This window comes from Natator depressus, chromosome 15 (assembly GCF_965152275.1).
Source record: "Natator depressus isolate rNatDep1 chromosome 15, rNatDep2.hap1, whole genome shotgun sequence".
In the NCBI taxonomy this organism is placed as follows: domain Eukaryota; kingdom Metazoa; phylum Chordata; order Testudines; family Cheloniidae; genus Natator; species Natator depressus.
The window spans coordinates 14199407-14213363 of record NC_134248.1 but is presented as its reverse complement, the minus strand read 5'-3'; the positions used below and the strand labels follow the sequence as shown (position 1 = coordinate 14213363).

Sequence of the window (13957 nt, the reverse complement as noted above, 5' to 3'; positions counted from 1 at the left end):
AACCTCAGCATGCACCAGTTTGATGGGAGCCGATTCAGCTGGAAAAAAACGCTTCTTAACATTTGAAATGTCCAAATTCCACCATTTAAAATAATCTATGGGCCTAATCCTGCGAGAACCTGAGTACTCGCAACTGCTGTTGACTTCAGCGACTCTCTTCTTCTGGCCTGTGTGAGGAGTTTCTGTAGGGTGATAACTGTATGTGGGGGGTGGGGGAAGGAATAGGGGGAGCCTTTTGTGAACAAGTCACTAAGCAAGTGCACTCCTGCAAACATTGTCCATTAAAGCTGATATGCTGAAGAGCTCCAGTTGCTTCCCCATCTATCTCCTGTTTAAAAGTGTGGGGAGGTTTATGCAGACGCAGGCATATAAGGGCTGATCCCCAGAGTTGCTGCGTACCCACAAATTCCATTTGAAATCAGTGGGATTTTCAAGCACTTAGCACCTTTTCAGTCTAGGCCAGAAGTGGGCAAACTATGGCTCGCAGGCCGCATCTGGCCCGCGGGACCATCCTGTCCAGCCCCTGAGTTCCCAGCCAGGGAGGCTAGTCCCTGGCCCCTCCCTGCTGTTCCCCCTCCCCCACAGCCTCAGCTCACTGTGCCACCTGGGCTGTGGCCTGCCGCTCCTGCCGGGCAGCGTGGCGATGGGGTTGGCTCCGGCTTGGCGGCAGGGCTGCGAGCTCCTGCTGCTCTGAGCGGCATGGTAAGGGAGTGGGGGATGGTTGGATAGGTGTGGGAGTCCCAGGGGGCCTGTCACAGGGTGGGGTGTGGATAGGGGTCAGGGCAGTCAGGGGACGGGGGGGGTTGGATAGGGGGTGAGGTCCTGGGGGGCGGTTAGGGGCAGGGGATTCCGGGGGGGCGGTCAGGGGACAAGGAGCGGGGGGGGAGGGGGGTTGGATGGGTCAGGAGTTCTGAGGGGGACATTTAGGGGGAGGAAGTGGGAGGGGGCAGATAGGGGGCGGGGGACAGGCTGTTTGGGAAGGCACAGCCTTCCCTACCTGGCCCTCCATACAGTTTTGCAACCCCAATGTGGCCCTTGGGCCAAAAAGTTTGCTCACCCCTGGTCTAGGCCTACACAGGAAAAGGTGTATGCTAAAAAAATTAATTATCTATCTAAAGTATCTTATACATGCACACCCGCATGCAATACTTTACCACAGAGACGTGTCACATTTGCTTTGATATCATGAGTCAAGCACACACAAATACTTTACAGTCATTTACATCATAGTTCAAGGAAGACTTTGATCATTCACTTACGAACCTTTCATACATTACACAGCAAGACCAGCCTAAAATGTATAAACAGTGAAAACAACGCACAATTGGGCAAGAACTACAAAACAGTAACAGCTGAAAAGGGAGGCCAAGAACTTGTAAAACTTAAAGTGGCCAATATTTAAATTAAATGCTTGCACTGACTGACAGTTTTTCTGGGCATTGTTAGCTAGCTACAGAGTGTGTATACAATGTCTGCACAACATTTGCTGCTTGTTTCATAAGTTTAATGCATGTATTTTATCTTAATTCTGACATTGCTAAAATATGTATTTGGATTCTGATATAAAATAATTGGAAAGATGATCATTTTCTGGCACGCTGGAATAATGAAATCTTTACATTAGTGACAGTACACCCAGTTTTATGAATGGGTAAAAGCCCTGTCTGCAATATGTGGCTTGGTTGTGGATGCAGAATCCGGCATTATATTAAACCGGCCAACTAAAGTAGCTTATAACAAATGTTTGAAACTATCTTGGCGCTCCAGCCCCCTAAGAATTACATCAGACACTAAATGGGGCCAGCAATGAGTGACTTGATCTTAAACTACAGTGACTTGGGGAGAATGCAGAGTCCACTGAATGCACGGTGCACACAAAGTCTATGGTGTGTATTTATTAGACAGCACAAACCCTTGTGCACTAAGGTAAAATGTCAAAGCCAGGGCTTTTGAGACCATTGTTATTAACGAAGATAAATATTTTAGCAGCAGCACACTGCAGGGAGGCTCATGTTAAAAAAAATCCATCACTAGATTACAGGGAAGTGGGGATGATTTTCTTGCCTCAGGTGGACTTTGCTAAATCATCCCTGCCAGAGGTGACATATCACTGGGCCTTGTAAAAATAGTTCAGCAGAATCAGTTTGTCTTTGCAATGGACCAGATTGCGCCAAGTGTGAAGTATTAACAAAGAATGCCTTGGGAAGGATATAGCCAGACTAGACTCCTCCCGCCTCTACTGTTGACACAAGCTGCACACTGATACATGACCAATATACTCAAGATATCTTCCAGGAACGCATTCCCAGCAAAGTGCCGTTTACTAATATTTGGTGGTTCAGTCGTGTTGCTTCACTAGGTTCAGAAAGGAACATTTTTTAAAATCTGAAAGTAAATCAATGGCTTCTTCAGGCCTTTATCCTGTCCCTCTGCAAGCGTCTGCCCTACTCTGTCTTCTGCCCAGCTGCACAGGAGCTCTTTGCCATCATGGCTCTTTGCCAAAATATCAGGAGAAAAAAATGCGTATTGTCAACAGAGAGTGATGATTGCTTTTCTTTCACGCTGTTTATTACAAGTGAGCAAGTTACAAAGAAATTGACACATTCCTCCCTCCTCCCGGGAGCAGCCACCTCTTTCCTTGCTTTTCTAGCAGTGGCTGCCTTTTGGGTCTTCTTCTCCACTTTGTTCTCCATGGGTATCACCCTCTTGGGTGACTCCCCTCTGATGTTGTGGCTCCAGTTTTGGCGGCAGTCTAAGTGCCCCCTTAAGGAATACCTCACTGCATTGTAAATGTGGGTCTGTGGATCCTGGGCTTGTGGACTCAGTGTTTCCAGGCTTAAGTGTCCACACTTCACTATAAACCTGGGCTTACAATTGCTGGACCTGGGTCTTGCTGCGCTACACAGACATTCTGACTAGGGGGTGGGGTTTGGGCCACTGTGTTCACACTGCAAAATGACAGGGTTTAGACCTGAGTCAGAGTGGGCCTCGGACTCTGACCCAACCCCCCTAGCAGGGTCCTAGGACCCAGGTCCTGAGTGCTTGCTGGACTGAGTCAGACTGATCTGTGTATAGATGGAAGCGGGACTTGGGCTCAAACCTGAATCAGACTTCGTGTGCAGTGTAGACATACCCTTAATGTACTGAGCTCCCAAGGCACAGCATTTACATCACTGATTAATAGTCACTTAGGGCCAAATCTTGCTGGCTTTACCTACACCCAGAGTCCCATTGCTCAGGATTTGGCCCTTTCTCTTTCCTTGGTTTACTGTAATGTATGCTGTATAGCTTGGTAGAGAGATGCTGGTTTTATTTATATATGATTATAACAAACCTCTTGTTCCGTAAAAGAGAAGTCACTTTTTTTATTCCTTATTCTCTTTTGTGGCCTTTTTCATGCCTGGATCCCTCTGTGGGTTACAAAGGAGGGCAAGTGGTCTTGAAATTCTCCCAAGGCCACACAATGAATAGGTGGCAGTGATGGGAATAGAACCTAGGTCTCCTGAGTCCCTGCCCAATAGCCAGGGGACCTTTCTGCCTCCCAATACACCATGATATTCAAAGGTTGCAACCTATCAGCCGGAGGCAGAGTCCTGAGCAAACCATGCCTCACAAGGAAGGGAATGAGACCGATGGAAACCTATATAACTCCGGTCTGTACATCTCTTCCCCATGATTTTGTAACTGGTGAGTGGTACAACCCCCTTGACCAGTTACAACCTGTGTGGTGCATATTGTGTCAAATGGTAGCTTTCCTGCCATCACAGCTGAGTTTGTGTGTCTTTCCTCACCTGCCGTGCTGCCTAGTAGTATTTTTAATAGTGCACTCTAGGAAAATCGGGACAGCTATCCCATAGTGCCTCAGCAGGGGAGAGAACGCCTGTAGGACACAAACCCAATGGAATCAGCACCATATGCGGCAATGCACTGTGGGATGTCCCATTTCATACAGCTGGGAATGGAGGAACACTGACCGAATTTACAACACAAACCTGATTGGGGGATTCTGTCCATACTGCAACAAAACTAAACATCCTGTACTGAACTGGTTCCAAGAAGACACTGATGTCAGCTTCGGCACCGGCAGGGGCAAAACACTCCTAGCTGGCATAGCTACTAACAGCTTTCACCATATTGGGCGTGACACAAAACCTGTGTAGAGCCAGCTGTGACAGCTATGGCAAGTTCCTGCAAAATCCTTAAAAAACCTTATTGAATTAAGTTTTACGTATCTTTGGATCTATTTTAGTAAATGAATGGTGTATGTATTATTGTGGCACAATGTGACTTTTGGACAAACAGTGTCAAATGGTTTTTCCTAGGGAGTATCTAGGGGGAGGTGAATGCAAATTTCCACCTCCAGTTATGACAAAATTGAGCCTTTTGAAGCTACGCTCTGAGGAGAGGACCATTGTCTACTGATTAGCAGTTCCCGGAGTCTCAAGATCAAAGGCCCAAGCTGTCTAAAGGAAAAACTGAGCTTCGGGGCGGGTGGAAAGCTGCTATGAACTTGTAACCACAGAAAAATCTCTTGGTGTGAGTGGTTTGAAGGACTGACTCCTACCAGAGCCCCTGCTGGAGTGTGGGGGGGGTGACCTCTGGTAAGCTTATTAGCATGCGTGTAGGTTCTTTTATTGTTTTAGTATGTTTTCTCTGTAATGAATAAATGTGCTTGCTTAGAAAGAGCTGTATGGTAACTTATAACTGTGGGCAATTACGCTGTGTATAGGCTCTGAAGAGAGAGAGCAAAGAGCAGATGCTGGCCTGTTTAGGCACTCTGGCTTGCTGGGAGTATCGCAGTGTAGGCAGTGAACTCTGAAGCCTGGATGAACTCTGGTCATGAGGGAGAGAGACATGGGTCTCTGCCCAGAGAGGTGATGGCTGAGAAGAAGGACCATGGAGGGGAAAACCAGGTGCAGTAGCTCTGAACTGTGACACCAACCCTGGCACTAAGTGATCACAAACTTAGTTCAAAGTTGGAGTGAGAACAGGGACTTAGAAGCCAGCAGCTCCCATGACTTCTGGTCAGGCTGACTACAAATTACCTTTTTCATTAGTAGATACCAGCAACAAAGGAACAAATTCCCCCCGCCCTGGGTTCAGATCCTGAGCCCCTCTCTGATTGGCAGAGGGTTCTGTTTGAGGATGATTAGGAGGAGAAGCAGGAAGAAACATTATTTGGAGGCTGAGAAAGGCAAACAGCTACTCTGAGGAGCTTCCGGGCCTTTCTACCATGACTGCCCCTGGAATCACTAACCAAGCCCTCTCTCCTGCTGACACGTGCTGTCCCGCAATAGTCCTGGGGGGTCACTATGGGAGGCTCCTTCCTACTCTCCTGGTGTGCCCACATCTCTCATCATACTGTGTCAACCTTAACTTGTAAGCAGCTCTTTGGGGCAGCACAGAGCCTCTGTCCGTAAAGCACCAATGCGTGTTTATGACACCCTGAATAAATCAGATAACAGTGGGATGGGCAGAGGCTAAAATTGCTGGCTGGCTCACTGGAGGGAGAACAGGTAACCCCAGCTACTGCTAAAAATCTGTGTGCCTTGAGAAGTTGTCATTCATGTTGACCTCAGCAGCAAGGCAAATAAAGGAAATAACAGCTTCCACATAGCAGCTGGCTGCAACTGAATTTGTTTCTAAATATGAAAGTGGATAGAAATCTCACCAGGAGAATGACCGGGCACACTGAGCAAAGGAAACCATGGATCACAGCAGCAGTTACAGCACTCTGCGGTGTGACAGCCTCTCGAAACAGATATGACTTCCCCTTTGTTTGTGCTTCGTGGTTTATTGATTGATTATTCAAGCATGGTGTGTGGCTTCTGGCGCTTCCCCTGCACCCAAGCATGGTTCAAAACATCTTCGATTCGTAGCCGGTGAGACACATCGGGCTGCAGCATACGGAAAATAAGATCTTTGCATTCATGTGTCAAAGACTCAGGGAAGATCACTCGGTGTTCCTTCTGAAAGCGGAGCATTCTCTTCACGTTGGAGTCATCGTATGGCATGTATCCGCTGACCATCACATACAGAATGACGCCCAGACTCCATATGTCATAAACTTTGGGCTGATAAGGAATGCCTTCTATCACTTCAGGAGCAGCATAAGCAGCAGAACCACAGAAGGTCTGACTGAGGATCACTTTCCCATTCTCATCCTGAAAGCACCGTTTGGAAAAGCCGAAGTCAGACAGTTTGATGTTCATGTCTTTATCTAGGAGGATGTTGTCACATTTCAGGTCCCTGTGGACCACGTCCAAATCGTGGCAGTACTTGACGGCGCAAGACAGCTGGCGAAACATCTTGCGAGCTACTTCTTCAGGCAGACCTCTGTTTCTCTTGATGAACTCCAGTAAGTCTCCTCGAACACCGAGCTCCATGACTATGTAGACTTTGCCAGACGTCTCAAAGATCTCATAGATCTTGATGATAGAACAGTGGCTCACTGTTGCCAATATCTCCAATTCCCTGGGGAGAAATTTTTCCAAGAACTCAGGAGGAACGTTTTTCCTGTCCGTAATCTTCACTGCCACGTGGAATTTCAGGCGCTCAGAGTAGGCGCATTTCACTTTGGCAAAAGAGCTCTCTCCTAAATTGCTCCCCATGATGTAACCTTTCCTCTTAAGGACTGCAGCATCATCCATGGTGCCAGAAGCAACAAGTGCCTCGGAAGGTGAAACCTACAACTCATCTGTACATAAGCTCGCAGTGTATTCCTTTGCACTGCATGATGGTTGACTCTGGTGCCTGAGTCCTTTGGAGGTTACTGATCTGAAACCGCTTGGCATTGTTTAATAGATGATGTCAGCAGGTGAGGTCATAAAGCAAAGCTGTCATGAGTGGTGACTTACTGTATAATTCAGTGGCATTATAAAGCGAAAGCCAATCACAGGGATGATAAAATTTCATACATCAATGAAAAAAGACATCACCTCGTCTTCTGGAACCCCTTTTTAGAGGATTGTTCTATCTTACAAGGGGAAAGAGGTTGGTTTAAAAAGATCTCCTGTTTGGTTTTGAAACTAAAATCGCTTCATTCCACTTATTTGCTCAGCCTAGTACTTAGGTATTATTTATCCCTGCTTCTGAGCCTGCTACTCTGTGCCTCTATTGCAGCCTCAACACACTTGAATTTTCTAGCCTAACGCTCTCCCCATCCTTTAATTTGGTCTAAAGTACTATCCTTGGGGTGGATAGCTGTACTGATGCCAGGTTTGTACATAGGAAGGAGAGGTTATGTAAGGGGAAAGATAAGGCAATGCTCATTCCTTGCTGTTCATGACCCAATCACATAAGCAATAAAACTTCAGTATGTATATTGGGAACTCCATCACAGGTATTTGTGACAGACAACAGCTATGTGTGGCTGGGGGTGCCCAGCACTGGAAAAAGTTGGCCAAACCCAGAACACTGGAGGGGAAACTTCAGGGAGTTTAGGTGGTTGTGAGACCAGTACGTGTTGGGGGCAGAAACCATGAAACCAGCCCTTTACAAAGGCAGGTGGTATTGTCCCATTTGTCTGATTGAGAAACTGAGGCCCAAAGTCAAGAAGCAGAGAGCAGAAAAGAACCCAGATCTTTTGACTTCCAGTCTGGTGCCGTAAACCCTGAACTCCATACCTTCAAGTCATGGCTAAAAATCCAGACCCACTGCCGCATTCCTAAAGAGGTTAGCTATGCCTCAGAACTGGCCTACAGAATTTGCAACAAGATGTGTTTCAAGATGTGCTTTGGATACAAGTCTTGTAAACATGTCCATGTGGAGCCCTAAAAATCCCAGCAGCAGACCCAAAAGCCAGCTATCAAAAGGAAGCGGTGTCTTACTTTTAGAGGTGAACTATAATTCATCATCATCATCATCATCATGTTCCTATTATGCCTCTGGCGTTTAGGGCAGTGATGAAGCTCCTCCACTCCTGTCTGTTTCTGGCAAGTCTTTCAATGGTTCCCCAGCTGTGCCCCAGGTTTTTCAGCTCAGCTTCCACAGCTCTTCACCATGCTGTTTTCGGGTGGCCTCATTTTCGCTTGCCTTCAGGTGTCCATCTTATTGCTACTCTGGTGATGGAATCAGTTTCCATCCGAAGCACATGACCGATCCATCTCCAATGCCTCCTCGCAATGACGGTGCTCAGATTCTCTTGGTTGCACCGTGTCAATAGATCTTGGTTTGAGATTGTTCTGGGTCAAAAGATACAGAGGATTTTTCTGAGGCAGATTGTATGGAATGAAGACAGTTTGGACATGTCATACTTTCTCATTCCCCAGCATTCTGAACTATAAAGTAGTGTTGAAAGTTCGCTGCTCTGATAAATCTTGATTTTGGTTTTGGTGTTGTATTTTGATGATTTCCAGACTGTATTTAAGTTCCTGAAGCTGTTCCTGGCTTTATTGATTTTGTTCTGGATGCCCTGGCTTGTTCCACCGTCCTGGCTGATGGTGCTGCCCAAGTATGTGAATGTTTCTACATTGGTGAGAACATAATCCTCTATCCGTGGTGATGGTGAGGCAATATTAAAGGTCATGATATCGGTCTTATTGTGGTTGATTTCAGTCCAATTTGCTGGCTGAATGCGTTGAGTTGAGTTGTTTTTTCTTGTATATGGTGTTGGGTATGCGATAGGAGAGCGACATCATCTGCGAAGTCCAGGTCTTCAAGGAATGAGAAGAGAGTCCATTTAATACCTCTTGGCATGTCTTCTCTTGTACACCACATTACCCAGTCGATGGCAATGTTGAAGAGGGTTGCAGACATGATATACCCCGATGTATTCCTGTTTTAACTTCAAAACTGAGCTCCCTGTGATCAACACTGCATGTAAAGCTAAAATAGAAGCTTTTGATGACGTTGATTATACGGAAAGGAATTCCATATGCCTGCAGAATGCGCCATAGGCTGGTCCTGTAAATGCTATCAAAAGCTTTCTCAAAGTCTATAAAATTTATGTAGAATTACCGTTGCCATTCTAAGCACTGTTCTATTACGTTTCTAGAGTGAAGAACTGGTCTGTGCATCCACGCCCTTTCCGAAAACCAGCTTGCTCTTTTCTGAGAACGCTATCAACTGCCTCTGATATACGCTGGACTATGATCTTACACAATACTTTGCTTGGCACAGATAAAAGCGTGAACTATAATTAGCCTGCCATCAAATTAACCCTGTTTAATGTTCCGTGCTCAGGGTTGTTGCCATAATCCCTCTCTGAAGTTAAAGTGATGGCCTCAAAGATGGTCACATTAAAATGCTTCACTCCTCCCATGATCACTGTTCCTTAGGACTTAAAAGCAGCACAGACAAAGTGAGAGCCTAGGCCTTTTTCTTATGTCTGATATAACCACACTACAGATATATAATACAAGAAAACGAACGTTTTATAAAAGCAAGGGCAGAACTATTCGCACTTTGTAACTAGAGCTGGTGGGAAATTTCTGGACACAAGCGTTTTTCTGTAGGAAAATGTTGATTTGTCAAACTTCAAAACAGCCTGAGGGAAGGTGGCAATTTCAGCAACATTTAGTTTTGGGAAAAAAAATGGAAATGAAGCATTTTGATAAGGTCGAAATGTTCCATAATGAGAACATTTTGCTTTGAAATGACTTTTTGTTTTGAAATGTATATTACAAATTACAATATAAAATAAAAAGAACAGGAGTACTTGTGGCACCTTAGAGACTAACAAATTTATTAGAGCATAAGCTTTCGTGAGCTACAGCTCACTTCATGGGATGCATAGAATGGAAAATAAACATGGTCAAAACTGAGACAACACTTTCAACTTTACCAAAGAAAAACTTTTCAATTGATCCAAAACAGAATTTTGTCCAAAAATTTGTTTCATGGGAAATTTCAAAATGTTGTCTTTTTATTTCGGTTCTGAATGAATTTTGTTTTAAACGTCAATTTCCCGCAGAGTGGAAATTCTGGTTTCTGACCAGCTCTAATTATGACAGACGGGAGAAAACCTTGTATTAATCTTTCACAGAGATTTAAATCAGGCTGGAGACTTCCTTTGCATTTCTTTTCATTACACACCTCAGCTAGAGCTGTCTCAGGTAGGAGAGGTTGAGCTCAAGATTAACTAACCAGTTTTTTCTTATTAATTCCTCTGACCTCCCAGAAAGCAAGCAGATCCTTTGTGTGACTTCAAGCTCCCAGCTTCATAGAGTGGATCAGAGCAACTTAACGCTCTGGCTTCCAGCTCCCTCCAAATTGAATTTGGAGGCAGTTAAGTCTCCTGATAACTGATTAACGCAACATGCATCTGTGTGCAGCCATGAAGACACCTTGCAAACTTCTCTTTGGGCTGTACAGCACCCATTTGTAACATTCCTACATGGAAGTTAGGAATGTATCTATATCTTTATGCTAACTTGTGCTCTATAGATAGCATTATATGCTTCCAAGATAAAGATATACATTAACGTCACTGATTTGCTCTCTTGCTGCTTGGGAAAGCGGAAGGGGAAGCCTGTCCAACTGCCGGGGAAGGGTTAACCATACTTTGCTCAGTAGTGATACCTAATGGGGGTGATCTCTAAGGGTAGCTCTTTCTCCCAAAGGGCTGCCAAGCACTGGAAAAGGCTGGCCAAACCTGGAGTTTTAGAAGTTTCTGAGAATGGCAGTTGGGGGCAAAACAGTCTCTTGGGTTGGGCTATGGCCAGCTCCTGCCAGCAGAAACCAGCCTTTTACCAACGGAGTGATTTGCACTTGTTTATGTTACTACTGACTTCTACTTACTTAGGTGACAGAAGCTACTCTGGGAAAAGGAGTAACCTCCCTGATCACTTTATATCTACCTGCCAAATTGTAGCATGTTATTAAGAGCAGGTCACTATGTGAGATCAGTCTCTCCCATATTGCTTATAAACTAGGCTTAATGAGTCAGAGGGTGAATAAAAAGATACTCTTCTGTTCCAATAGATGTATACAAATACATTGGAACAGTATACACATAAGGTGAAATTCTGGCCCCTCAAAATCAATGGCAAAACTTCTATTGACTTCAGTGGGGCCAGGATTTCACCTGCTCTTATGAACCAAAGAGACAGTCCTGTATTCACTGGCCCTTAACTCTAAACAAATTATTAACAGACTAATCCCCAACAGGTCACACAAGCCCTCAGGCATTTAAACTGTTAAGAAAAAGAGCTCAGGAATGACCTTAGTGTGGGTTCTGGAAGGTGTTGTATAAAAAGCATAGTTATTTTTCTTTTTTTAGACAGCACCTGTAGCGTGAGGCATCTTGCGAAACAAAGGCAAAGACTGGGTTCCTGCCTCAAGGAGCACGCAGTCTGATTACAGATGTGATGCAAGGAGTGACAGTAACAAACCAAAGGAGTAGGATGGAGTGAAGAAAGAGAACAAACACAGAAAGCTTCATTAGAAAGGAGTTAAGGCTGAAAGTGGGTTTGCATGGACGGACTGTGCTATTCTGCAAACCGTTATTACTTTCCTTACAAATATGCCACATCTTTAAAACCCCCAAACATCAGGCTGCCAGGTAGTGAACTTTGAAGTCAATTTTTAGATATTATAATTTTAAAATGCCTTTTCTGATCCCACCCCCCCCCCAACATCTTAGAGAAACCCAAAGCAGGGCTGAGACATGGCATGCAAAGTTTCAAGACAATGGTTTATTTTGGCAGAGTGAGGGGTCAGTTTGAATAATTAGGCTTAAAAGGGAAACTAGCTTCTACTTAAATATTAGGTGGTTACTGCTTCTCTATATCAGGATCACATGGTTACTCATTTATAATGTGCACACATCTTAATGGAAAGAATTAATTCATAATAACCTGCTGAAACTAAAACTCACTCTCCTCTCCCAGCTTTATAGGTTTGCAATTTGTGATACTGCAGGAAGTATGGCTGCAACCAGGCATTCCAGCCTCCTTCCTTACCAGCTTTACTAATTTCCAAGATGCTCTGAATTGCATAATTAGTTTCCTGTATATTTTCCTCTTTTCTCCCTCCTGGATGGGCTTTGACACCTGGGATGAACTGTCACCGCAGGTATGACAAAACAAACTGATTTATATGATTTTGCTCTAAAATGTAATGCTTTTTGTAATGATTGAGTCTACACATACTGTGAAACTAATGCATTACGTGGCAGTGTTGGATACTTAATTGCAGTAATAATTATTAGCATGATTTCTGCGATGCTGAAAAATTATCTTGGGGAGTTGGCAGTATAAGCAGAGGCATGTGAGAACATGGAGTCATTCACTCCCATATTGTAGCTCAGACAGCATGGTGATGGTCTCCCTAGGAATACCTTAGAGAGGTTAGACAGTAATAATATTGTTGCCAATTGGCCAAATAGTCAATTTCAGGGCATAGCAGCAAGTCAGTTTCCACTGAGAGAGAAATTTGGATTGTGGAGTCAGGTATCTTTCCTGTGATTGATTTATTTACAACATATTCATAAGTGATCATAAAGACTGGACAGGAAACTCCTCAAACCTCAGGTCAGTCACCACTAGCCAGGAACAGCTGCTTCCATCTCTGTTGATCCACCTCGGAAAACTGTGTTCTGCTCTAACCGTCCTGGAACACTCCACTGCCCTACCATGACCAGACCCCTGCTTGCTCTATCTGGGTGCACCTTAGTCCAATGCCTTAGCACCAACCTTTTCCATAACAATATTTAGCATGTACATTGTGTCATGAAACCAGCCCTTTACAAAAGTGAGAATTCTTGTTTCCATTTTGCTGACTGAGAAACTGAGGCCCAGAGGGGTAATGCTGACTTGCCCAAAGTCACATGGTAAGTCATTGGTAGAGTGGAGAATAAAAACCAGATCTCTTGACTCCTGGCCTGGTGCCCTATTCCTCGGCCTCTCTACTGCCAAGTCTGGCTTGAGATTATTGGCGAGGAAGGTTGAACTGCTGCTGCTGCCTGTACTTTTCTATTCTCTAGAAAGAACTTAAATCTCAATGATTGTCAGGTTTGTACCTTTCACCATCACTAACATGGGGACAGACTGTGATTCCCTTACTCAAAGTGATTCACTGTTTATTCCATAAGGACTACAGATGGCTTGTAGTGTAAGGTAGTGTTCACTGTGAGTGATGATATCACAAGCTGGCCCCTATCTGGAGTTAACATTTCATTGAATTCAATTATTTTTTAAAAATACAATCTTTTGCATGAAAAAAGCCATACAAGGTGGGACCTTCCTTTCAGATGTGTATTCTTCCAGCACTGGGGGCTTCTGAACAGCTGACTGTGCTCTGTGTCTTCAGTGCAATTTGCGATTGTCAGTGTTTACATACAAAGGTAATTCAGGGGATATTTGATCAGTAAACTGCAGCACGCTGTATTGCAGCAGCTTTAACTCTTTGGTGGATACGGGAACCACTGTGCAGGGGAGACCTTGCAGAGAGTGTAAATGCCTTCCGTAGATAGCACCTCAGCAGGAATTGCCTGCATGCTGCTGCACAGGGGGAAATTGGGGTTGGCTGCGTGAGGGGCAAGACTGGAGCGCTAGTCTGGAGGATCTGCTGCTACCAGTACCACAACAGATCTTTCTAGGTATTCATGACTTGTACTATGACATAGTAACAAAGCTAGGCACTCAGATACCATGGTGATGAGCATGACATAAATGCCTAGATAGAGAGATGAGTTAGACTGTAAGCTCTTACAGGAAGTCTTGGTGTTGTGTTTGGATAGTGCCTAGCACAAAGGGGACCTGATCGGGACTACTAGGTGATACCACAATACAAATAATAATAATAATGAGTCCTTCTCCATGGCTGATGGAGAAGACTACGTCCCTCTTTTGGGCCCAGGGAGTTCCCCAGCACTCCGATGTACTTGGGCTGGATTTGGACCTACAGAAGGGTTACTGAGGGACTAACTATGAAATGATTGTTTACCACCTCAAAGCTTACTTCACTAAATCACTGATCTAATAGAACGTATATTAAAAATCATAGTGAAAAAGAA

General features: G+C 44.6%; 1 protein-coding gene across 1 annotated transcript; it reads right to left on the bottom strand.

Moving 5' to 3' along the window:
• Positions 1–5771: 5771 nt before the first annotated feature.
• Positions 5772–6650, bottom strand: LOC141999355 (testis-specific serine/threonine-protein kinase 1-like). The gene has a single exon (XM_074972686.1). The coding sequence runs from the start codon at positions 6648–6650 to the stop codon at positions 5805–5807; it is 846 nt and encodes a 281-aa protein (XP_074828787.1). The 3' UTR covers positions 5772–5804.
• Positions 6651–13957: the final 7307 nt, after the last annotated feature.

Coding starts and splice junctions, on each gene's coding strand:
- LOC141999355 (XM_074972686.1), bottom strand. CDS start 6,650: ATGGATGATGCTGCAGTCCTTAAGAGGAAAGGTTACATCATGGGGAGC.